Consider the following 23,573-nt stretch of genomic DNA (forward strand, 5'->3'; position numbering starts at 1 on the left):
CTCCTCAGGGTCTGGATATTTTGTCCTTCTCCCATCCTAGTTCAACCATTCGGGCGGTTGTTCCTTTCCCCAAAGGGAAACACCTCCCCTGAGATCTGGATTCGCTCTGAATCCCCATCAGACATCACATCAGGAGGGAATCAGTCAGGGGGCTCACCCGCCTTCCCCTTGTTCCACCCTTCCCAGGTGCACATCGGGGCTGGAGGCCGTGAAGCCCTGTCGCGAACATGGTTATTGGTCTGAAATCTCCCCCCGGCCCATCAGAGACAGACACGTACCTGTGTCACTCCCCAGCTCCCGTCGCAGCGTCTCTAGGGGAAGGAGAGGACGGGAGAGAGGAGGATTCAGGCTCTCGCGTTCATAGAGAAATCCCCATTGGTTATTAATGTAACTGCTCTAAACTACGGGACGGGGACACAGACCGAGGCCCACAATGCAGTCGCTTCAGACAGAGCCAGCCCCACAGGGTGACTCCATGGGGAAGGGTGACTCGCGGAGCTGGGGCTGCGAGATGGAGCCCGGGGTCAGTGACATCCTGAGAGTCCCCGACTCCTCCCCAGGGCCAGGGTCGCTCTAACCAGAGGAGACGCCACCCCCAGACTCCCACTCACCTTTGAATCCCCGCAGGACCTGCTGCAGGACGGCACTTGTCAGAGAGAAATCGCTGAGCCTCCTCTCCAGCTCCCCAAACCCCGGCTCCGGCTTCCGAAACGCCCCATCCTCCCTGCCGGGGAAAGAGGGAGGGGTGAGAAATGGGCCTGGATCCCCAGATCCTGAGCCCAGCAACCCCCAAACTCCAGCAAACCTGGATCTGTGTTTTGCAGCCCGGGATGGGCACTGTTCTAGTGAGTCACCTGCCTTCAGCCCTGTGCCGGCCATGGGCCCAGAGAGTGGGACACGGGGAAACACTGGGGCAAGGAACAAAGACAAGTTTAGGAGCTTTCTCCGGGACGCCCTGGTTCTGTGGGTTCTATATGTGCAGATGTGGTTGCCCCATCTCAAAAAAATATATATTAGAATTGGAAAAAATACAGAAAAGGGCCACAGAAATGATGAGGGGTCTGGAACAGCCTCCATATGAGGAGAGATTAATAAGATTGGGACTTTTCAGCTTGGAAAAGACGACTAAGGGGGAATATCATAGAGGTCTATAAAAGCATGACTGGCGTGCAGAAAGTAAGTAAAAAAGTGTCTTTTACTCCTTCACATAACACAAGAACTAGGGGTCACCCAATGAAATGAATAAGCAGCAAGTTTAAAAAAAAAGAAAATATTTCTTCACACAACCTGTGGAACTCCTTGCCAGAGGATGTTGTGAAGGTCAAGACTACAACAGGGTTCAAAAAAGAACTAGAGAAGCACATGGAGGATAGGTCCAACAGTGGCTATTAGCCAGGATGGGCAAGGATGGCGTCTCTAGCCTCTGTTTGCCAGAAGCTGGGAACGGGCGATCACTTGATGATTCCCTGTTCTGTTCATTCCCTCTGGGGCACCTGGCATTGGTCACTGCCAGAAGACAGGACACTGGGCTAGATGGACAATTTGGTCTGACCCAGTGTGGCCGTTGTTATGTTCACAGCCACCTCCCACATTGGGAAATTCCAGTAACAAGGGGCACCAGCACTGGGATTACGTGGAAAGGGAGGAGACACAGACCGAAGAGTGGGTGTGTTCCCACATGTCACTGTGGACACAGACAGAGCCCAGGTCTTCAGCAGGGAATGAACGTGGGCCCTTATCACCAAAAGCCCTGAGCCCTTCAGCTAAACCAGTAACCCTGGGGTGTCCAACTCATTTGGAAGACAGGGCTGTCTTCCACTTTCCGGTACGGTCAGTGAGGCAGGGCATCAATTTAAGACTCTGCACCCCACCTCCATTCACAGCAACAGCTTTCAGTGGGACACCCAGGCACAAAGGGGAGACTCCAGGATCAAGCACCCCATGGGGAATAAAGGAAGTCAGTGTCTATGCTGACACAGGCCAAGGGCATTCACACCCCTCTGAGCCGCTGTTTCAGGCTCTCTGCAGACTCAGGAAGGCAACATTGTCTCCGCGTCCATTTGGGAGGGTTTCTTTGTAACCAGGAGGGCTAGAAACTTACTTTAAAAAAAAAAAATCGAAAGCTGAGATTCTGCACACTCTGAATACGTGATGTGTCCCCGTTAATACGTCAGACAGCCTGGGTCTGGCCCCTGGCCCATATGTCTGACAGCCCTGGTGGGACGTATCAGCCGTCAGAGACTAACAGGCTCTTCCCCTTGCTGAGGCAGCCACGAGGGGACACAGAATCACAGACTCTAAGCCCGCGTGTCACGCTGCCGGGGCAGGGGGACGCCCTGTATTCAGTGCGGTTAGCAGACCTAACACGCCATGCGGGAAGGGAGACAGAGCCCAGGACTTACCTGCCCCCAGAGCTCCCAGCACCCTGGAGAGGAGAGAAAGGAGAGGCTGTCAGAGGGGGTGTCCCAGGCTGGGGAAGCCTCCTGCTCCGCAGGGAATCACCATGGGAGCCTCTGGTATTTAGGGGAATTTCAGACCCTCACGTTCTGGTTCAGAGACCAGCTGCCGTCTCCCCCCCGTCCCCACCAGCAGGGACGGTTGCTCTCAGCAGCCCCAGCAATCCCTGCTGGGAGGTGGAAAGTTTCTCCCCGGCCACTTTAGAGGCAGAAAATGTTTCTCTGCCTTGAGAGTCAAATTCCTCCCAGTGCCGAGAGCCCCGCAAGTCCTCTGGCCCCAGTAACCCATTAACCTGGTGTGAGTGGGATTTTAGGCCTGGCTCGGGACCTCTGCCCGGGGAGGGGATTTACAGTCATTTACAGCAGAGGAGAGAAGGTCTCTGGGTTGCAGCACCCAGGCCCCATCCCTGGTGCTGCCACAGACTCAGTATGTGACCTCGGGCAGCGCTCTGCCCCTCCCTGTGCCTCAGTTTCCCCCTTTCTCCCATAGGGATAATTGCCCCTGTCCCCCCTTTGTAAAGTGCTTTGGGGTCTGGGGCAGACGCTCCTACAGGAACGCTGCGTGTGGTCATTGCAACGACAGCCTGACCTGCAGGGGTGGGCTCAGCAGCTGCCCCTTCTCTCCTCCCCGCTCCCCGAGCAGGGAAATCTCCCGGGACACTCGGCAGACGCCCGCATCCCTTCTCTGGACAACGGCTCTCTCGAGCTCTTCCAGCCGGGACAGCAGCCGCTGCTCCTGCTCCGCCAGAAACCCTCGCAGCTCCCGCCACTCCCAGACCATCTCCTGCCTCTCGGCTGCCGTCCGGCTCTGCAGCCACAGGGAGAGGGCGGGTGGGTACCGGGGGAGACCCACAAATGCCCCTCCCGGCGGGTGGGGGAGTTATTTCCCAGAGCGTGGGATCTCTTGCGCTGGGGGATGGGAAGGTTATTTACCCCAGCAAGGGGGACGGATCAGGGCAGGGGTGAGCTGTACATCGCTCATGGGGGGGGACTGTTCTCCCCAAAACCTCGTCCGATTGCTCTGGGCCAAACCCTCCATCTCCGCAGCCCGCATTTCCTCCCCATTCCCCCAGGTGCGGGAAAGGCTCCCCGGTCACTGTGACACGCAGACAGCCCGTGGGCAGGGGCTCGGGGCTCACACAGACTGACCCGCTCCTGCCCAGCGGCCTCCCGCACCCCACGGGCACCATGCCACCCCCGTGTCGGACCCTGGGCTCCGGTGGGGACGGGTCCCTGGCTGAGGCTGGCAGGCCGGGCCCTGCATTCGCCGTCACTCGGGGCACCGGGATCCCTGGCGAACCTGGGCCCTGGGCACCTACCAGCAGCTCCTGGCTTTGCCGCGGCTCCTCGGCTTCTCTCTCTTTTCCCAGAGGGGCCCGACGCTCTCGGGGGGGCTCCTGGAAGAAGCAGGGGAGGGGGGTTACAAACCGCTGCAAACGGCCTCACAACGGCCCGATTTCAGGGCCCGTCCTGCCCTGCCGAGCCCCTGGGACTCAAGGAGACTTTTTCCCCCGGCCTCGTTCAACCTCAGCGAGGGTGACGGGGGAGGAGATAGTGAAGGGGGGGGAGAAAACACAGAACCCCATGCTGAAGTGACAGGGGGCAGCCCAACCCCTCCTCCCCCCGCCCGCCCCAGCTTTGAATATCAGGCGACTCTACCCACACCCTAAGCAACAACTTCAGACATTCCCCCAATTCCAACCCCCCACGCAGCCCCCAAGTGCCGATCTGAACATGAAGCCCCCCCATCGAGTACCCCCCCAAACTCGCCGCTCTTCCCCTCCCTCTGACATCCCCAAACTCCCCGTCTGCCCCCTGCCCACTGACACCCCCCAAACTCCCCACTCTTCCCTCCCCCCCTGACACCCCCCAAACTCCCCACTCTTCCCTCCCACACTGACACCCCCCCAAACTCCCCGCTCTTCCCCCCCACTGACACTCCCCCAAACTCACCACTCTTTCCCCCCCACTGACATCCCCAAACTCCCCATTCTTCCCCCCCACTGACACCCTCCCAAACTCCCCTCTCTTCCCTCCCCCCACGGACACCCCCCCAAACTCCCCTCTCTTCCCTCCCCCCACGGACACCCCCCCAAACTCCCCGCTCTTCCCCCCAGACACCCCCCCAAACTCCCCGCTCTTCCCTCCCCCCACGGACACCCCCCCAAACTTCCCGCTCTTCCCTCCCCCCACAGACACCCCCCAAACTCCCCGCTCTTCCCCCCAGACACCCCCAAACTCCCCTCTCTTCCCTCCCCCCACGGACACCCCCCAAACTCCCCTCTCTTCCCCCCACTGACACCCCCCCCAAACTCCCCGCTCTTCCCTCCCCCCAAGGACACCCCCCCAAACTCCCCGTTCTTCCCCCCCACTGAAACCCCCCCAAACTCCCCTCTCTTCCCTCCCCCCCAGACACCCCCCAAACTCCCCACTCTTCCCCCCACTGACACCCCCCAACTCCCCTCTCTTCCCCCCCAGACACCCCCAAACTCCCCACTCTTCCTCCGCCACTGACACCCCCCAACTCCCCTCTCTTCCCTCCCCCCACGGACACCCCCCCAAACTCCCCGCTCTTCCCCCCACTGACACCCCCCCAAACTCCCCGCTCTTCCCCCCAGACACCCCCAAACTCCCCTCTCTTACCCCCCCACTGACACCCCCAAACTCCCCGCTCCAAACAGCCCCCCATCCCCAGCAGCCCCCCCCCCATACACACTCCCCCGCCCCGCCCCCCGCGCTCCCGGGCCGAGCCGGGCTCCGGGCCCCCCCCCCGGCAGGAGCGTGTCCGCCCCACGCGTGTCCCCGCCCGCTCCGCGCTGCCCCCGGCCCCACCGCGCCGCTCCCGGCCCCGGCCATGGCCCCGCCGCGGCCGGACTCACAAAGGGCTCCCGGGCCCGGGGGGGGCAGGAAGGGGCGGCTCCTGCCCGGGCCTGGCCCTGCCCCTCCGGGCCCCACGCAGGGTGTTTGGGACACGCGGGGAATCGGGGAACCCCCCCCCCGAGCCTGCAGGATCAGGCCGGGATGCAATGGGGGGGGGGGGCAGCTGCAGTGGGGGAGTTGTGGGGGGCAGCTGGGGAGAAGGGTGAGAAGCCATGGGGGGGGGTCTTGCCTCCCCTGAACCCCCTCCAAGGCCCTTGTCCGGCCGAGGACCTGGCTGTCGCTTTTCCCCACCGGTGCAGGGGGGGGGGGTCTGTGAATGATCCATGCTTTGCAGGGATTTTTATTTTCCATTTCTACCCCCGTATGAAGTGATATTTCCAGGCCCCCATGCCCGGGGCTTTAACCCCCTTGGCGAGTCACGGTTCTTTGGCTGAATGCACATGTGTGGGGCGGGGGGCGGGGGGGGGGTTGTTCCTGGGAAGACGTAAAGCGTAAAGTGACCAGATGTCCCGATTTTATAGGGACATTCCCGATATTTGGGGCTTTTGCTTATATCAGTGCCGATTACCCCCCCCGCTCCCCGGTCCCGATTTTTCACACTTGCCGTCTAGTCGCCCTAGTTATACCAACCAAAGCCCCGGAGTGGACAGCAGGGAGCGGCTATGTCTAGACGTGGCCTTCGATGTCATTTATTACATCTTGCTGGGAGGCCATGTTCCGGTGAGACGGCGGTTTGGTTTGATTTTTCACGTCTAAGTGTAACCAGGAGGCCCTGGGCGTGTTTGTGTTTGTCGAACAGGGACGTTTGTGGGGCGAAAGATGGTTCTCTGGAACCTGGACCCTGACCACAACAATAATGGACTTCTTCTCGTCCCCCGTCCCCCTTCTCCTTTCTTTCCACGGACATTTATCCTCGCTTTCAAGTCTGATCCTTACCCAGCCCTGGCTTTATTGCAAGAGGGTGGCTTCGTCAACGAGAGAGACGTTTTATATTGCAATCAACATCGGGAACGGACACTCCCCTCACAGTGTGCACTTTTCAATCCAGGTTTTCAGAAAAGGGAGGCTAATAAATACAGTCCTCAACCTCCCGGGACCACGCCGCACTGGCCGATTGTGATAACCACGCTGCAGATTTCACTGGCTAACCAAGCTCACATCTTCCCCGACCTTCCAGGGAGCCAGGACCCTGCCCTAAATTATTCGCAATCTTAAAATATTCCAGCTGATTTAGAAACCTGGAATTGCCCATTGGGAAACAAATAAAATAAGCAGTGAGCTCCATTCCCCTCTCAGTTTAATACACTCTCTGGGCCTGCATTTCACTGAACAAAACCGCCTTTGAAAAATATACGGGCCTATGTAAAGTGCTCGGATCTCTCTTGCTCAGAGAGGTTTGGAAATTTGGCCACCAAGTTTTGAGGGCAGACTGGATTTTGGAATTCATTTTTAGAAGCTAGAGTTGGTTCTAATATACGTGAGATGGAGAACAAATGTTAAATGGGTCATAATAAATGACATAACAATTATTAACGTTTTCAGCACCAGGTTTTCAGCAAACGGACTGTATCCTGCCTGCAGAAAAGCCGGGGGGGGGAGGGGGGAGGATGTTTTTGCCCAATTCTTAGCCCAAAGCGAACAGCAGAGAAGAATGCAGCGCTCAGATTTCAGTTGGTTCTTTTATAGTTGAAAAGGACACAGGCAAAATGACCTTCTTCAATGACTGTAACAGTCCCTTGTGCCCGCTCCCTCTCCCCAGCGCCCAAGTCACACGCTCGGACCCACAAGGAGCAGTCTGCCCAGCGTGGCAAAGGGAAAAAATCACCCAGCAGAGTGGCGCAGCAGAAGCGTGCTGGGCCCATAACCCAGAGGTCGATGGATCAAAACCATCCTCTGCTAGCCTGACTTTTATTCCTCAGGGCCCTGGAAATCACTCAGCCTGCCTTCCTTTCAGCCACGTCCAGAACAGGAACACCTTCTCTGGCTATTTCACTTTTCACCGTCATGAAACCAAGGGACAAAGCCACAGACGGTCCCCTCCTGTACGGAGAGAGATGTCCTAGGACTCCACTCCCGTACAACCGCAGGACTGGAAGGGACATCGCGGGGCCATCGAGTCCAGTCCCCTGCACTCACAGTAGGACTAGGTGTTATCTACACCGTCCCTGACAGGTTTGTCCAGCCTGCTCTTAAAACTCCCCAATCATGGAGATTCAGAATGAAATCGCACAATTGAAAATCAGCGTTCACCGTTTTTCCCTTGTCCCCCACTCTTTTCTTAAACTGGACCTATTACCCTTAACTATTGCAACACATATGATAGGTCTTGTCCCGTCCTGACCTGAGACCTCTGCAAAAGCAAGAGTTAAGGACTGTTGCGTGTTTTAAGATGTCTTAAACCTGTTATTTTCTCTATTTTTTTAATAGGGGAAAATCCACGTAAAGAATGGATAGACTAGCCTGTTATATGCTGAAAATTACACCATAGTACGTAAACACACGTTTACACATTTTAATAAACGCGTCTGATGTAAACATTTAAGAACTTTAACTACACGGGTTGTTAACACAAAGGCCTGCGAGCGTTGCGACACGGGTAACAATTTTTAATTCAGCATTAAACCCGTGCAATCGCTCCTCATCAACATGGCCCACATCTCCTATTGTGAAAGAGTGAGTTTACGGAAAGATGTAGGATTTCGACTCCCTTGGGGAAGAGGGCTGCTATCGTGAAAGGCTCCGTAACAGTTCTGGTTTGTACAGCTCAGCCATTAGGATGTTCTCTTTGAGGCATAGATTTTTCCTTCAGGATGCATTTTTGGATGAAAGACTCGGAAGCCCGAGGGATGGTTTTGGTAAACAAACCCGGGGGGTAGTTAAGTCGGTTTTGAGAGTTTGGGCGTCTCTTGTGGATATGGAATGATTACCTCGGTGGAGAAGGCGGCTTCCTTCACCGGAAGCGGCCTTCTGGAGGAGACAGGGACACAACCCTTTCGTGAAGACGCTTTGCAGAGTACAGCTGGCCATAGATAGGGAAGAGCTGCTTTGTCCTGGGGGTCTCCAGACTACCTTGGAAGGGTCCACCGAAGGTTGTCGTTACCACGGTTTCCAACCTGTGGTCTGCAGGGGATCTGCCGACAAAGTCTAAGCTTTCCAAAGGGCTCCGCGCCTACCTTCACAATTTTTTAGGGGTCCGCAAATGAAAACTGGCCTGGGCATGGGGATGCCTGGTGCCTTTCCAGACCCAGCCCTGGGACGCAGGGCTTGAGACATCCACTCCGGCGAGTGGGGGAAACGGAAAAGCCCCTTCACTCCCCTCCAATTTTTGCAACCAGGGTTCAGCCCATCCGGGGTAACTTTTATCCCGTCTGCCCCTCCCGGTGCCGGGGTTTTGCCCTCTGCCACCATCTCAACCAGGGCTGGCCTTAGGGGAAATGGAGCCCTGGGCAAAGTTGTATTTTGGAGCCCGCATGGAGGCCCCTGACCCCGCATTGCCCCTGGCTCCCGCGGGCTCCCCACCCCCCCAGGGTAACCCTGCCTCCCCACAGTGTTTAATCTGGATTGAAGAGGTGTATATTGCCACACTTACTGCGTGCTGCAGTCTCTTCCCGGGCTCCTAAGCCCTGCACCCCCCCTCCCATGCCCCCATGGGGAAACTGACCTTCCCCATGGGGAAACTGACGGATGGGGCTTGCTTCCCCATCCGTCCCCTGCCCCCACATTCCTCCGCACCCCCAAAGGGGTGAGCAAGAAGCTGCCCAGCCCAGGTGGGGAAAGTGACGTGGACGCACGGACTGCTTGGTATTGCCCCTTGCTTGCCCCCCACCCCAGCTCCCTGGGGGGGTGCAGGATCTGTGAGACACCGCTCGCCCTTCCACCCGTTCTTAAAAGGGAGGCTAATAAATAAATACAGTCCTCAACTTCCCGGGACCACGCCGCACTGGCCGATTGTGATAACCACGCTGCAGATTTCACTGGCTAACGAAGCTCACATCTTCCCCGACCTTCCAGGGAGCCAGGACCCTGCCCTAAATTATTCGCAATCTTAAAATATTCCAGCTGATTTAGAAACCTGGAATTGCCCATTGGGAAACAAATAAAATAAGCAGTGAGCTCCATTCCCCTCTCAGTTTAATACACTCTCTGGGCCTGCATTTCACTGAACAAAACCGCCTTTGAAAAATATACGGGCCTATGTAAAGTGCTCGGATCTCTCTTGCTCAGAGAGGTTTGGAAATCTGGCCACCAAGTTTTGAGGGCAGACTGGATTTTGGAATTCATTTTTAGAAGCTAGAGTTGGTTCTAATATACGTGAGATGGAGAACAAATGTTAAATGGGTCATAATAAATGACATAACAATTATTAACGTTTTCAGCACCAGGTTTTCAGCAAACGGACTGTATCCTGCCTGCAGAAAAGCCGGGGGGGGGGAGGGTGGAGGATGTTTTTGCCCAATTCTTAGCCCAAAGCGAACAGCAGAGAAGAATGCAGCGCTCAGATTTCAGTTGGTTCTTTTATAGTTGAAAAGGACACAGGCAAAATGACCTTCTTCAATGACTGTAACAGTCCCTTGTGCCCGCTCCCTCTCCCCAGCGCCCAAGTCACACGCTCGGACCCACAAGGAGCAGTCTGCCCAGCGTGGCAGAGGGAAAAAATCACCCAGCAGAGTGGCGCAGCGGAAGCGTGCTGGGCCCATAACCCAGAGGTCGATGGATCGAAACCATCCTCTGCTAGCCTGACTTTTATTCCTCAGGGCCCTGGAAATCACTCAGCCTGCCTTCCTTTCAGCCACGTCCAGAACAGGAACACCTTCTCTGGCTATTTCACTTTTCACCGTCATGAAACCAAGGGACAAAGCCACAGACGGTCCCCTCCTGTACGGAGAGAGATGTCCTAGGACTCCACTCCCGTACAACCGCAGGACTGGAAGGGACATCGCGGGGCCATCGAGTCCAGTCCCCTGCACTCACAGTAGGACTAGGTGTTATCTACACCGTCCCTGACAGGTTTGTCCAGCCTGCTCTTAAAACTCCCCAATCATGGAGATTCAGAATGGAATCGCACAATTGAAAATCAGCGTTCACCATTTTTCCCTTGTCCCCCACTCTTTTCTTAAACTGGACCTATTACCCTTAACCATTGCAACACATATGATAGGTCTTGTCCCGTCCTGACCTGAGACCTCTGCAAAAGCAAGAGTTAAGGACTGTTGCGTGTTTTAAGATGTCTTAAACCTGTTATTTTCTCTATTTTTTTAATAGGGGAAAATCCACGTAAAGAATGGATAGACTAGCCTGTTATATGCTGAAAATTACACCATAGTACGTAAACACACGTTTACACATTTTAATAAACGCGTCTGATGTAAACATTTAAGAACTTTAACTACACGGGTTGTTAACACAAAGGCCTGCGAGCGTTGCGACACGGGTAACAATTTTTAATTCAGCATTAAACCCGTGCAATCGCTCCTCATCGACATGGCCCACATCTCCTATTGTGAAAGAGTGAGTTTACGGAAAGATGTAGGATTTCGACTCTCTTGGGGAAGAGGGCTGCTATCGTGAAAGGCTCCGTAACAGTTCTGGTTTGTACAGCTCAGCCATTACGATGTTCTCTTTGAGGCATAGATTTTTCCTTCAGGATGCATTTTTGGATGAAAGACTCGGAAGCCCGAGGGATGGTTTTGGTAAACAAACCCGGGGGGTAGTTAAGTCGGTTTTGAGAGTTTGGGCGTCTCTTGTGGATATGGAATGATTACCTCGGTGGAGAAGGCGGCTTCCTTCACCGGAAGCGGCCTTCTGGAGGAGACAGGGACACAACCCTTTCGTGAAGACGCTTTGCAGAGTACAGCTGGCCAAAGAAAGGGAAGAGCTGCTTTGTTCTGGGGGTCTCCAGACTACCTTGGAAGGGTCCACCGAAGGTTGTCGTTACCACGGTTTTCAACCTGTGGTCTGCAGGGGATCTGCTGACAAAGTCTAAGCTTTCCAAAGGGCTCTGCGCCTACCTTCACAATTTTTTAGGGGTCCGCAAATGAAAACTGGCCTGGGCATGGGGATGCCTGGTGCCTTTCCAGACCCAGCCCTGGGACGCAGGGCTTGAGACATCCACTCCGGCGAGTGGGGGAAACGGAAAAGCCCCTTCACTCCCCCCCAGTTTTTGCAACCAGGGTTCAGCCCATCCAGGGTAACTTTTATCCCGTCTGCCCCTCCCGGTGCCGGGGTTTTGCCCTCTGCCACCATCTCAACCAGGGCTGGCCTTAGGGGAAATGGAGCCCTGGGCAAAGTTGTATTTTGGAGCCCGCATGGAGGCCCCTGACCCCGCATTGCCCCTGGCTCCCGCGGGCTCCCCACCCCCCCAGGGTAACCCTGCCTCCCCACAGTGTTTAATCTGGATTGAAGAGGTGTATATTGCCACACTTACTGCGTGCTGCAGTCTCTTCCCGGGCTCCTAAGCCCTGCACCCCCCCTCCCATGCCCCCATGGGGAAACTGACCTTCCCCATGGGGAAACTGACGGATGGGGCTTGCTTCCCCATCCGTCCCCTGCCCCCACATTCCTCCGCACCCCCAAAGGGGTGAGCAAGAAGCTGCCCAGCCCAGGTGGGGAAAGTGACGTGGACGCACGGACTGCTTGGTATTGCCCCTTGCTTGCCCCCCACCCCAGCTCCCTGGGGGGGTGCAGGATCTGTGAGACACTGCTCGCCCTTCCACCCGTTCTTAAAAGGGAGGCTAATAAATAAATACAGTCCTCAACTTCCCGGGACCACGCCGCACTGGCCGATTGTGATAACCACGCTGCAGATTTCACTGGCTAACGAAGCTCACATCTTCCCCGACCTTCCAGGGAGCCAGGACCCTGCCCTAAATTATTCGCAATCTTAAAATATTCCAGCTGATTTAGAAACCTGGAATTGCCCATTGGGAAACAAATAAAATAAGCAGTGAGCTCCATTCCCCTCTCAGTTTAATACACTCTCTGGGCCTGCATTTCACTGAACAAAACCGCCTTTGAAAAATATACGGGCCTATGTAAAGTGCTCGGATCTCTCTTGCTCAGAGAGGTTTGGAAATCTGGCCACCAAGTTTTGAGGGCAGACTGGATTTTGGAATTCATTTTTAGAAGCTAGAGTTGGTTCGAATACATGTGAGATGGAGAACAAATGTTAAATGGGTCATAATAAATGACATAACAATTATTAACGTTTTCAGCACCAGGTTTTCAGCAAACGGACTGTATCCTGCCCGCAGAAAAGCCGGGGGGGGGGGGGAGGGAGGGAGGAGGATGTTTTTGCCCAATTCTTAGCCCAAAGCGAACAGCAGAGAAGAATGCAGCGCTCAGATTTCAGTTGGTTCTTTTATAGTTGAAAAGGACACAGGCAAAATGACCTTCTTCAATGACTGTAACAGTCCCTTGTGCCCGCTCCCTCTCCCCAGCGCCCAAGTCACACGCTCGGACCCACAAGGAGCAGTCTGCCCAGCGTGGCAGAGGGAAAAAATCACCCAGCAGAGTGGCGCAGCGGAAGCGTGCTGGGCCCATAACCCAGAGGTCGATGGATCGAAACCATCCTCTGCTAGCTTGGCTTTTATTCCTCAGGGCCCTGGAAATCACTCACCCTGCCTTCCTTTCGGCCAGGTAGGAAACAGGAACTCCTTCTCTTGCTGTTTGCTTTTTCACAGTCATTAAATGAAGGGATAAAGCCAGGGACGGTCCCCTCCTGTAAGGGCAGAGATGTGCTGGGGTGGGCGCAGAGCAGGGGTGGGAAGGGCTCCGGTGGGGTGGGGCAGAAGAGGTGGGATGGGGTTGGGGGAAGGGGTCGCGTGGGGCGGGAAGAGGTTGGATGGTTTGGGGGCAGAGCGGGGGTGCGGGGCTTGAGCACCCCCAGGGAAGCCGGGGCCTGTGTAGCGCCCCCCGCCCCGTGCCCTGCGCTCACGCTCCACGCCAGGGCACCAGGTGTGGACACGCTCCGGCGGCGCCCGAGATCCTGCAGGGTTTGGATCTCGCCGGCTGCGCCTGTGTGGACAAAACGCCGCGGTGCGGAGACCCCGCCGGAGCTCCGGGCACCCCGGGCTAGACCCAGCCCCTGCCCGGGCTGAGGGGGGCGAGCACCCCTGGGGCCAGCCCCCCCCCCCCCCCCCAGCCAGCGCCGCAGCCGCGGGACGGGATTTGCAGGGCACAGGAAGGGGCTGGAGCAGCCGGGAGGAAGGAGGCAGGAATCCGGGAGAACAAAGCCCCGAGAGCATCAGACGCTGGGCGAGCAGCTGCTGCTCCCCCCGGGGTCCGTGCTGGGGGGGAGGGAATCCCCCCATTAACCCCTCCCTGCCCGGCCGGGGGGCGCTTTCTCCAGCTGGGGCCAGCCCGGAGCCAGAGACGGCAGGTAATTGACAGAGACCGTGGGAAAGTGACCGAGGGAAAGTGAGACCCTCTGCCCAAGGGGACCTGGGGGCATTAAATCTCCCCCCCCCCGCCCCGAATCTGCTCCCTTGCGGCTAATGAAGTTGTGGGGCAGGATCTGCTCCTGGTGGGGAAAGAGGTCCCCTAGTTCTCAAATATCAATTTAACATCTCAAAATTGGGGGGGAGGGTTCCCCCCTCCCCCCCTCCCCCTTCTCAATGCTCATTGACCTGGCTTAGGTGGGAAACTCTTGCCCTGAGTCATTCCCCAAATGAGAAGGGGCTTAGTGGGCGCAGCTTTGCGGCTGGCTCTGGGGTGGAGACGAGGGGGCTGTTCTCTGCCAGCAACAGGGCATGGAAGGGGCACAGGAGGGAAAGGGAGGAGCAAGTGTCCCCCCCCCCTCCATGTGCCTAGCCCCAGGTGACCCAGTCACAGCTGCTGTAGTCTCAACTCCCCCCCCCACCCCGCCAGCTGCCAGTCACCTGTTGCCACCCCATCCCTGCCCTCAGGTAGCCCTTCCTGCTCCAACCCCTCTGGCTGCCCTCTTAAAGCGGCTTTTCAAAGGGCACCTTGCTGCCCATATGGGGGTGGGGGTGGGAATCCAGGACCGTTTACTGAACATTCATCTAAAAATCCCTTCAAAGGAGCCCACTTCCCCCCTGCCCCCTTTAATCTGGATATAAAATCCCCTCCGATTTTGGTGGTTTTCCCTCTCGCGTCATCAGCATTTTATCAAAAACCTCACAGGCTCCAACGAGAGACGGCTGAATTGGAATTCATTTGCAAACTGGATCCAGTTAACTTAGGCTTGAATAGAGACTGGGAGTGGATGGGTCATTACACAAAGTAAAACTATTTCCCCATGTTTATTCCCCCACCTCCCCCCGGCCGCTGTTCCTCCGAGGTGCTTGTCAACTGCTGGAAATGGCCCACCTTGATTATCACTAGAAAAGGTTTTTTTCTCTCCTGCTGGTAATTGCTCACCTTACCTGATCACTCTGGTTACAGTGTGTAGGGTAACCCCCACTGTTTCATGTTCTCTGTGTATATAAAATCTCCCCACTGTATTTTCCACGGCTTGCATCCGATGAAGTGGGCTGCAGCTCACGAAAGCTTAGGCTCGAATAAATTTGTTCGTCTCTAAGGTGCCACAAGTGTTCCTTTTCTGTCGCCCTGAGACAGTTTCCGGATGCAGGGGGTTAAATTGTCCCCTGATCAACTTGCTTCTCATTGGAGAATCATTTAAAAGGGTCGATGAAAGAGACTGGCCCCATATGTCATAGGCATTAAAGCCAGGGGCTGCCCCTCTTGGAAGGGGGATCAGTGTCTCCCAGCTGCTAACCAGACCGGGGGCTGCATCCTCTGCTTTTCCCCAGATGGCACAAGCCGAGGAGTTTGCTCCTCAGTGGGCTGCCCTGGGTGTAACTGGGTCCTTGCGGCCCCATCCAGTGCCTGAGCATCTCCAAGCTACCCTCACGTTCTCCTCACCATTTTCACCAGAGGTACCCCCACCCGCCAGGTGATGAACGGTCTCCCCTCGGGGGTTCCTTCCCCCAGCACCGAGATGCAGCCACTTCTGGGGTGGTTGCCTGGTGGCCATTCTTGGCCAGTGACGGGACATGGAAATTTCTTAAATATTTTTTGGTTCCTCCAGGCCTTCCATTCTCCTGTTAAAGACGCTCTCTCTGCCTGTATGAACGGCCTGCAAGGGGTGAGGATAACTTTCTATCCACTTACAAAGTCTGATATGAAATCACCACCGTTTTTGCTTCTCTTCCCCCTTCAAAACTGTAGGAACGCCAGGTGTTTCTCCTGGTGGCGTAGGTACTCCCCACTCCCTGAGTGACAGTCGCTGTGGTGACAGGGTGCTCAACTCACCCCTGGGGGTTTGCGAAATGTTTCAGGGGGTTCTCGGGGAGGGGGGGAAATCCCTAATGTCGGACAGAGCTGTCCCGAGGGACCCCGGGCAGCACGGGACCGACAGCCCAGAGCCCCTGGACTTCCAAGAGCTGAGCAGATCAAAGCAAGCATCTCTATCACACTGAGGACATTTAAACTTCAAAACTTTATAAGAAATAGAAAGGAAGGTGGATTTTTTTGCTGTTTTTAAAATTCAATAGGCAGCTCGTATGGTTTTTAAAATTATGACAAAGAACAAGTTTAAGCTTCGTTGTAAGGCGCGTTGTTTGCCTGGACCGCTCAAGACCTGAATGCTTGTGTAGGGGAACTCTTTGCGTTGGCTTCTTGAAGCCCTTCAGGCTGGTTCACATCCGATGCTCCTGGAGGAAACCAAGGAGCCTCCTCTTACAACAGGCATATTCAAAGTGATACAAGCTGCCACCGTGAGATCTGGGAAGAGTGTTGCCCTTTTCAGAATGTAATAAAATACTGTAATGATGAAAAATAATAAATAGTGTGTAATAAGAATGTCGTAGAAACAAAGTTTATGTTTCCAAGATCACGGCTTTTAGCATTTATACTCGGGTAAAGGAGAAAATCCCGGGAAATATTCATTTTTAGGAGGGGGTTTGCGAGGCTTGACATTTTGGTGAAAGGGGTTCACAGGTTGTTTAACGACTGCTCTAAGCTGTGGCCCGTTGAGTTAATTAGCCCCCCCCCCGCAGTCTCCAATAACCTACATAAATTGGTGGGGTGTAGACGAACCTTCAGACACGTGTTAATCCAGAGTTACTGCGAGGAAGGACAAAGAGTGACTCCAGATTAACACGGGATAAATGAGATCAGCACCTGTCCCTGTGGGGAGGTGTTGTCATTAGCTGCCCGCACCACGGAGCTCCGGTTGTAGCTAAAGGAGGGAAGGCGGCTCAGACCCTCTGCCCCTCTCTGCTCAGGATATGGGGGTTCAGCTTGCTGGTCAGACCCTGCAGCCTCCACTGTGATCTGGGAGACCAGGCTGAGCAGCTGCTGCTCCCCCAGTGGGATCGGTGCCGAGGAGAGACCTTCATTAAAGCCCCCTCTGCGCCAGCCAAGGTGAGGACATTCTCCAGCCCCGTTGCTCCTAACTCCTGAACCAGAGAGACCTCAGGGAAAGTCCTGGGTCTGCCCCAACGGCCTCTCGTCTCTCCTCCCATTAGCGATTGCGGGAGCCGATCCAGCCACGGGAGAGCAGACAACTCCAAAACGGGACTTTCCCGGCCAGAGGGAGCGCGATGGGGAAAGAGGAGGGAGACTGAAGGGGGGCAGTGGGAGAAATAAGTGGGGAGAGCGGTTGGCCGACTGGCCTGCCCAGACACATTTCTTACAGCCTCCCTGGGCAGATCCGCCTTCTGTGAACAAGGTGAGGAGCAGAGAGAGGGGAAAAGCCAGTCCCTGGTTCTCCCTGTCCCCCGCTGCTGGGGGGGGGGGTGCACTGCCCTGGGGACAGTGTCAGGGGAAATAGTCCCTAATTTGTGGAAGAGGAAACAGGACCCCTGGACTCGGTAGGGAAAACGGACCAGGCTGCCCATGCTGGAGCCTGACCCGACTCACCAGCAGCTGCTGTGAGATATGAAGGGGGCACCCAGCAGTGAGGCTTAGGGGAGATTCCCCCTCCCCTCATATCCAGCTGCTGACAGTGGAATTCGTACCAGGGGGCTTTCCGTGGACTCTGCTGGGGCCTCTAGCCACTGTAGGAGGCTAGTGGGTTTGCCTCTGTTTCTCTGCTGGGAGAGACCAGGGGCTCTCTCTTTCTCCCCACGCCTGATCTCCACAGGGTGGGAGTGGGGCTTTGTTCACCGGGAGCCTCCCGGAGCTTCCACTTGATTGGCTCCTCTGCCCCACGAATGGTGGGGCTGTGAGTGGGGCAGCAGGTCCTGAGGGTTGGACTCTTGCTCTTTCAGGGGCCGGTGACCTTCGAGGAGGTGGCTGTGTATTTCACCAGGGAAGAGTGGGCCCTGCTGGACCCCGCTCAGAGACGTCATGCAGGAGAACTACGAGAATGTGACCTCGCTGGGTAAGGATTCCCGTCCCCTCGGTTCTTGGAAGGGGAAGTGCAGAGTTAAGGTTCACGTCACCCCCATCATGTAACCTTAACTCTGCCCTGTTTCAGCAACGTGCCACTGTCACACGCTCGAGCGCTCTGCCCTCTCCTGTTGCAGAACGCTGCGGGGAACAGAGCCCGGGAACAGTACAGGGCAAAGTCGAACATCTTCTCTTTGCTAAGGCAAAACGTAGGCTTAGGTGCAAGGGTCGTGAATAGAAACTTCCTACCCCTGGCCTGTAATCTACCGCACACAGGCTGTCCCAGACTTGCAAAATGGTACGGAGCCCGTCAGCCTCAGGTGAGTCGTTGCCGTCACTTATCCCTCGAGACCACCAAGCCCGTATGCCACCACACTGCTGACGATCCCCCTGGCCAGAACTCCCCCTGGTGACACAACCTACAACCCTGAAATGGGGCAGACTCAGTCCCTCAAGTTTCATGTGCGCGTCCCTTCATGTCACAGTCACAGCTCCGCCAAGCTGCTCCAACTGATCCCTCCCCCATCTGATTACAGCTGACCCAGTGCACGCAGCTGGAGGGCATGCCGATAAATGCTGGGATTCCCGTCTGTAGAGCACAAGACAGATGGTGACATGTTCTCTTAGTCCGTCCTCATATTTATGACAGATTCTTGGAATTTAAAGCCTGAAGGGATGAGGTCATATAGTCTGGTCTCCTGGGTAACACAGGCCTTCGAATTTTGTCCAGTTACGGCAGCATTCAGCTGAATACCTTGTGTCGGACTGTCAAGGTTCCTCCCCCACCCTGAACTCTAGGGTACAGATGTGGGGACCTGCATGAAAACCTCCTAAGCTTACTTTTACCAGCTTAGGTTAAAACTTCCCCAAGGTACAAATTAATTTTATCCTTTGTCCTTGGAATATCCACTGCCACCACCAAACTCTAACTGGGTTTACTGGGAAACGTAGTTTGGACACGTCTTTCCCCCCAAAATCCTCCCAACCCTTGCACCCCACTTCCTGGGAAAGGTTTGGTAAAAATCCTCACCAATTTGCATAGATGACCACAGACCCAAACCCTTCGATCTGAGAACAATGAAAAAGCATTCAGTTTTCTTACAAGAAGACTTTTAATAGAAATAGAAGTAAAATCAGGATGGTAGATACCTTACAGGGTAATTAGATTCAAAACATAGAGAATCCCTCTAGGCAAAACCTTAAGTTACAAAAAAGACACACAGACAGAAATAGTTATTCTATTCAGCACAGTTCTTTTCTCAGCCATTTAAAGAAATCATAATCTAACACATACCTAGCTAGATTACTTACTAAAAGTTCTAAGACTCCATTCCTGGTCTATCCCCGGCAAAAGCATCACACAGACAGACCCAGACCCTTTGTTTCTCTCCCTCCTCCCAGCTTTTGAAAGTATCTTGTCTCCTCATTGGTCATTTTGGTCAGGTGCCAGCAAGGTTGCCTTTAGCTTCTTAACCCTTTACAGGTGAGAGGATTTTTCCTCTGGCCAGGACGGATTTTAAAGGGGTTTACCCTTCCCTTTATATTTATGACACGGACTAAATCGTCCTGAAGATTTCAATAGCTGGAGAATCCATCTCTTCTTCCCTGGTAGTTTGTTAACCTTTGCACCGCCCTTACTGAACTCTTCTGAGTAGCTCTTGCCAGCTGCAGTGCTAGTGGGTGGGGGCAGAGTTAAGGTTGCATGGAAGAGGTGTTGTGTACTTTTCATCTCCTGGTTTTCGTTCAGCCACCGTCCACACGCGGGACCCCAGTTGTTGGTGGGTGGGATCGAACCGGGAACCTCTGGAGCTTAGTGCATGAGCTGAAAGCCAACTGGCTGTTAGCTAAGGCTGTAGAGGAAATTCCTTAATCTCCCTCTTTAAGTGGTCTCGGCGCCACTACGTGGGCGTGTGGGTTACAGTAGCATTCGGCAACCTTAACTCTGCATTAATGCAGGTATGGGCATTTAGGGTTTTTAATGGACTTGCCCCTGTTAACTGTGTCTATACGAGAGATCGGCCGGCATACCTGCATCGGTTAGGGGTGTGGGTCTGCATGTGGGTTTCAGAGAACTTTAAAGTATTGCTTTTAATCTGGAAATTTCGAAGTTAGGGCAAAACGTCAAGAAGAAACTCCTGCATATCACATATTGTCTGGAAGTTGACAGTGGTATGGCTCAGACTCTACAGCATACTCCCTTGAGCAAGCCAATCTTTGTGACAGTGGATTGCCGGAAACCTCTGGCTATTAACAGAGCCTTAATCTCGCCGCACTTCATGGGCGTGTCCGTCCTTTTGATGCCTCACGTTTCCTCGTCAGTCTGAAAGTTCAATCTGTACAGTTACAAACTCTTTCAACGCTGCTATCCCGAAGAATTTCAAGACAATCTGAGTAAGCATCTGGATTTGAGAGTTGTTAGAATATTTGACTTTTAAACAGAAAGTAATGCTGAACGTAAATAACTATAGCTAGGCTAGGCAGAATTCGATTTTTATTTTATTTTTATACTTTTGATGGATAATATCCATGTTTGTTTTTAAGCTGCTTTCCCCCCCGATTTTTATCAATGTAATGTTTCACAGTTGCTCAAAACGGTGGGTTTTAAGCGTTTTTGGTGTGTGCCGTTTTTATCATAAGAACAGCCTTACCGGTCAGACCCATGGCCCATCTAGCCCAGTATCCTGTCTGCCAACTGTGGCCTGTATCAGAGCTTGAGAGGGAGTGTACAGGACAGTTGGAGTGATCGACACATCTTCCCCTCCTGGCTTCTGCCAGTCAGAAGTTTAGGGTTGCTTCCTGCATGGGGTTGTATCGCTGACCATCTTGTGGAATAGCCATTGATGGACCTATCCTCCATGAACTTGTCTAGTTCTTTTTTTAAAGCCAGTTATACTTTTGGCCAACTCAACATCCTACAACAACGAGCTCCACAGGTTAATTGTGTAGGGGGGGAAAGAATACTTTTGTTTGTATTAAACCTGCTTCCTATTCATTTCATCAGGTGACCTCTGGTTTTGGTATTGCAGGAAAGGGTAAATAACACTTAGACTCATAGGACTGGAAGGGACCTCAAGAGCTCATCGAGGCCCGTCCCCTGCACTCATGGCAGGACTAGGTATTATCTAGACTGGCCCTGACAGGTGTTTGTCTAACCTGCTCTTAAAAATCCCCAGTGATGGGGCTTCCCTGTTCACTTTCTCCACACCATTCATGGTTGCATAGACCTCTATCATATCCCCCCTTAGTCACCTCTCTTCTTTAAGGGTAGGCATTATTTTTGCACACACTACAGTGATGGAGAAGTGGTATCTTAGTTGAAAGAATTCTTCCATAGACCCAGCAGTGTCTACACTGGGGCTTAGGTCAGCTTAATTACGTTGCGCGGGGTGTGATATTTTCACAGGCTTCAGTGACGTCCTTAAGCTGGCCTTAAATTTGTGTAGACCAGCCCTAAACCAAACAGCTCAGAAATATATATTTTAGTTTCCCCTCCTACAGAAGCTTTTCTATGCCCTTGATCATCTTTGTTGCCCTTTTCTGAACCTTTCCCAGTTCCAAGATCTCTCTTTTGAGATGGGGTGACCCCATCTGCGTGCAGTATTCAAGATGTGGGCATGCCATGGATTTATAGAGAGGCAATATGATGTTTTCTGTCTTATTATCTATCCCTTTCCGAACGGTTCCCAATGTTCTGTTCGGTTTTTTGACGGCCACTGCACATGGAGTGGATGATTTCAGAGAACTAGCCACCATGACTCCAAGATCTCCTTCTTGGGTGGTAACTGCTAACTTAGACCCCATCACTGTATATGTAGAGCTGGGATTATTGTTTTCAACGTGCATCACCTGGCACTTACCAATTTTGAATTTCATCTGCCATTTTGTTGCCCAGTCACCCAGGTTTGTGAGATCCCTTTGTAACTCTTTGCTGTCTGCTTTGGGTCATTTTGTATCTGCCACTTCACTGTGTACCCCTTTTCCCAGATCATTTATGGATATGTTGAACAGCTCGTGCAGATCCTTGGGGAACCCCACCGTTTAACTCTCCCCATTGTGAAATCTATTTATTTCTACCCTTTGATTTTCTGTCTTTTAACCAGTTACCAATCCACAAGAGGACCTTCCCTCTTATCCCATGGCTGCTTACTTTGCTTAAGAGCCTTTGGTAAGGGACCTTGTCAAAGGCTTTCTGAAAGTCCAAGTGCATTATATTCTCTGGATCATCCTTATTCACATGCTTGTTGACACCCTCAAAGAGTTCTAATAGATTGGTGAGGCCTGATTTCCCGTCACAAAAGCAGAATTGGCTCTTCCCCAACAAATCGTGTTTATCTCTGCGTCTGATCATTCTGTTCTTTACTGCCATTGTTACCAATTTGCCCAGAAGGGAAGTGAAGCTCACCAGCCTGTAATTCTCAGGGTCGCTCCTGGGATACTTTTTAAAACTTGGGGTGACATCAGGAAGGTTAAAAATCGGTCACAGATTCCATGACTTTCCGTGAGTTCTGGAACAGCAGCCATTCGGGTGTGTGGGAGGCAGTCAGGGGGGATGACTTACCTCGGGGTGGGGGTTTGACATGTTTACCGCCCGTGACCTGTCCATGACTATTAAAAATACCCGCGACTAGAACGTAGCCTTAAACATTAGCGATCTTCCAATAGTCCGGAACAGAGGCTTGCTTCAGTGATAGATTACAGACCATGGTTAGTAGTTCTGCAATTTCACCTTTGAGTTCCTCCTGAACCCTTGGGCGAATACCCTGTGGTCCTGGTGACTTAGTACTGTTAAATGTATCAGTTTATTCGAAAGCCTCTTCTGTTTACACGTCAGTGTGGAACAGGACTTCAGATCTCTCACCCCAAAACGACCCCCCCCACCACCAGAGCTATTTCTCCCACATCCATCATTTAGCTTCTCCAAAATGGCCTTGTCTTCCTTGAGTGCTCCATTTTAGACCGTGGTGTTCTAGTCAAATTGGTCTCAGGATATTAGAGAGACGCGGTGGGTGAGGTGGTATTTTGGTTGTTGGACCAATATCTGTTGGTGAGAGACACCAGCTTTCAAGCTTAAACGGAGCTCTTCAACACCTTGGTTGTCTTGTGTCTCCACTGGCTATCTGGCAGGCCTTCTGCTTCCAGTATACTTAAAAATAAATCTGTTCGTTTTTGCATCTTTAGCAAGTGGCTTCTCAAATTCCCTTCTTGCCCTGCATCAGCGTATCAGAGTTTGTGCGTGTTCCTATTCACCTCACCAGCATTTAACGTCCAGATTTTACAGCATACCTTGAATGGCCTCCGTAGCTCTGTTGTTTAGCTATAGTGGCCTTGTTTTGGTCCTCTTACTGTAGAGGTTCTCGAGTTTTTTGTTTGTTTGTTTTGTTTTTGCTGGGACCAGCTCCGAAAATACTTCGTGCTGTGATGATCGTCCCCCCTCCCTTCCATGCCACCCTGACTTCTGCACGGCTGCTGGTGGCGATGCTGCCTTCAGAGCTGGGTGCCCGGCCAGCAGTCATTGCTCTCCGGCTGCCCAGCTTTGAAGGCAGTGCAGAAATATGGGTGGCCATACCATCACCCCCCTTTTGGGTCAGGAACCCCCAGTTTGAGACACTCTCTTGCCTTTTCCAATTTGGGTTATACAGTTAGTCTGAACCCATACTGGGGCAGTTTTCGATGTTCCCCGTACTGCTTTCAGGCGTTTAACCCTTGTGACCGCTCTTTTAAATTTCCGTCTCATTTTGGTGTAGTCCCCCTTTTTAAAGCTAAAGGTTACCACGGTATTGTCCCCCCCCCCCCCCTTACAAAGACGTTAAATTTAATTACATTATGGTCACACTTACTGGGCTGTGCGGACCGAATCCCGTGTCCACTGAGGACGAAATCAAG

General features: G+C 53.5%; 4 protein-coding genes across 6 annotated transcripts in view; 2 read left to right on the forward strand and 2 right to left on the reverse strand.

The window, feature by feature from the left end:
• The window catches only part of LOC140904206 (uncharacterized), a 28,703-nt gene extending 26,348 nt beyond the window's left edge, over positions 1-2,355 (reverse strand). Inside the window, exons 1-2 of the mRNA XM_073326600.1 lie at positions 612-2,355; positions 279-311 (exon numbers count right to left, since the gene is read on the reverse strand). Of these exons, the coding sequence (XP_073182701.1) occupies positions 279-311; positions 612-1,077 (499 nt within the window). The 5' untranslated portion in view covers positions 1,078-2,355. The remainder of the gene's footprint in view (positions 1-278; positions 312-611) is intronic.
• The window catches only part of LOC140904253 (uncharacterized), a 107,429-nt gene extending 94,038 nt beyond the window's left edge, over positions 1-13,391 (reverse strand). Inside the window, exon 1 of one of the 2 annotated variants that reach the window (XR_012156462.1) lies at positions 5,289-5,327. Coding sequence is in view for 1 of the 2 variants with exons in the window: in XM_073326747.1 (XP_073182848.1) it covers positions 12,952-13,019 (68 nt within the window). In the remaining variant the exon portion in view is untranslated. Of the gene's footprint in view, positions 1-5,288; positions 5,328-12,951 lie in introns of those variants that run through there. The other variant, XM_073326747.1, reaches the window with a different exon arrangement.
• Positions 13,392-17,603: 4,212 nt separating this feature from the next.
• LOC140904220 (uncharacterized) overlaps positions 17,604-23,573 on the forward strand; it is a 39,999-nt gene continuing 34,029 nt past the window's right edge. The window contains exon 1 of one of the 2 annotated variants that reach the window (XM_073326645.1): positions 17,604-17,682. In XM_073326645.1, the coding sequence (XP_073182746.1) occupies positions 17,649-17,682 (34 nt within the window). In that variant the 5' untranslated portion in view covers positions 17,604-17,648. The remainder of the gene's footprint in view (positions 17,683-23,573) is intronic. The other variant, XM_073326646.1, reaches the window with a different exon arrangement.
• Positions 17,626-23,573, forward strand: part of LOC140904223 (uncharacterized) — a 94,284-nt gene continuing 88,336 nt past the window's right edge. The window contains exon 1 of the mRNA XM_073326653.1: positions 17,626-17,682. The gene's annotated coding sequence lies outside the window, so the exon portion shown is untranslated. The remainder of the gene's footprint in view (positions 17,683-23,573) is intronic.

Source organism: Lepidochelys kempii, chromosome 28 (assembly GCF_965140265.1).
Source record: "Lepidochelys kempii isolate rLepKem1 chromosome 28, rLepKem1.hap2, whole genome shotgun sequence".
In the NCBI taxonomy this organism is placed as follows: Eukaryota; Metazoa; Chordata; order Testudines; family Cheloniidae; genus Lepidochelys; species Lepidochelys kempii.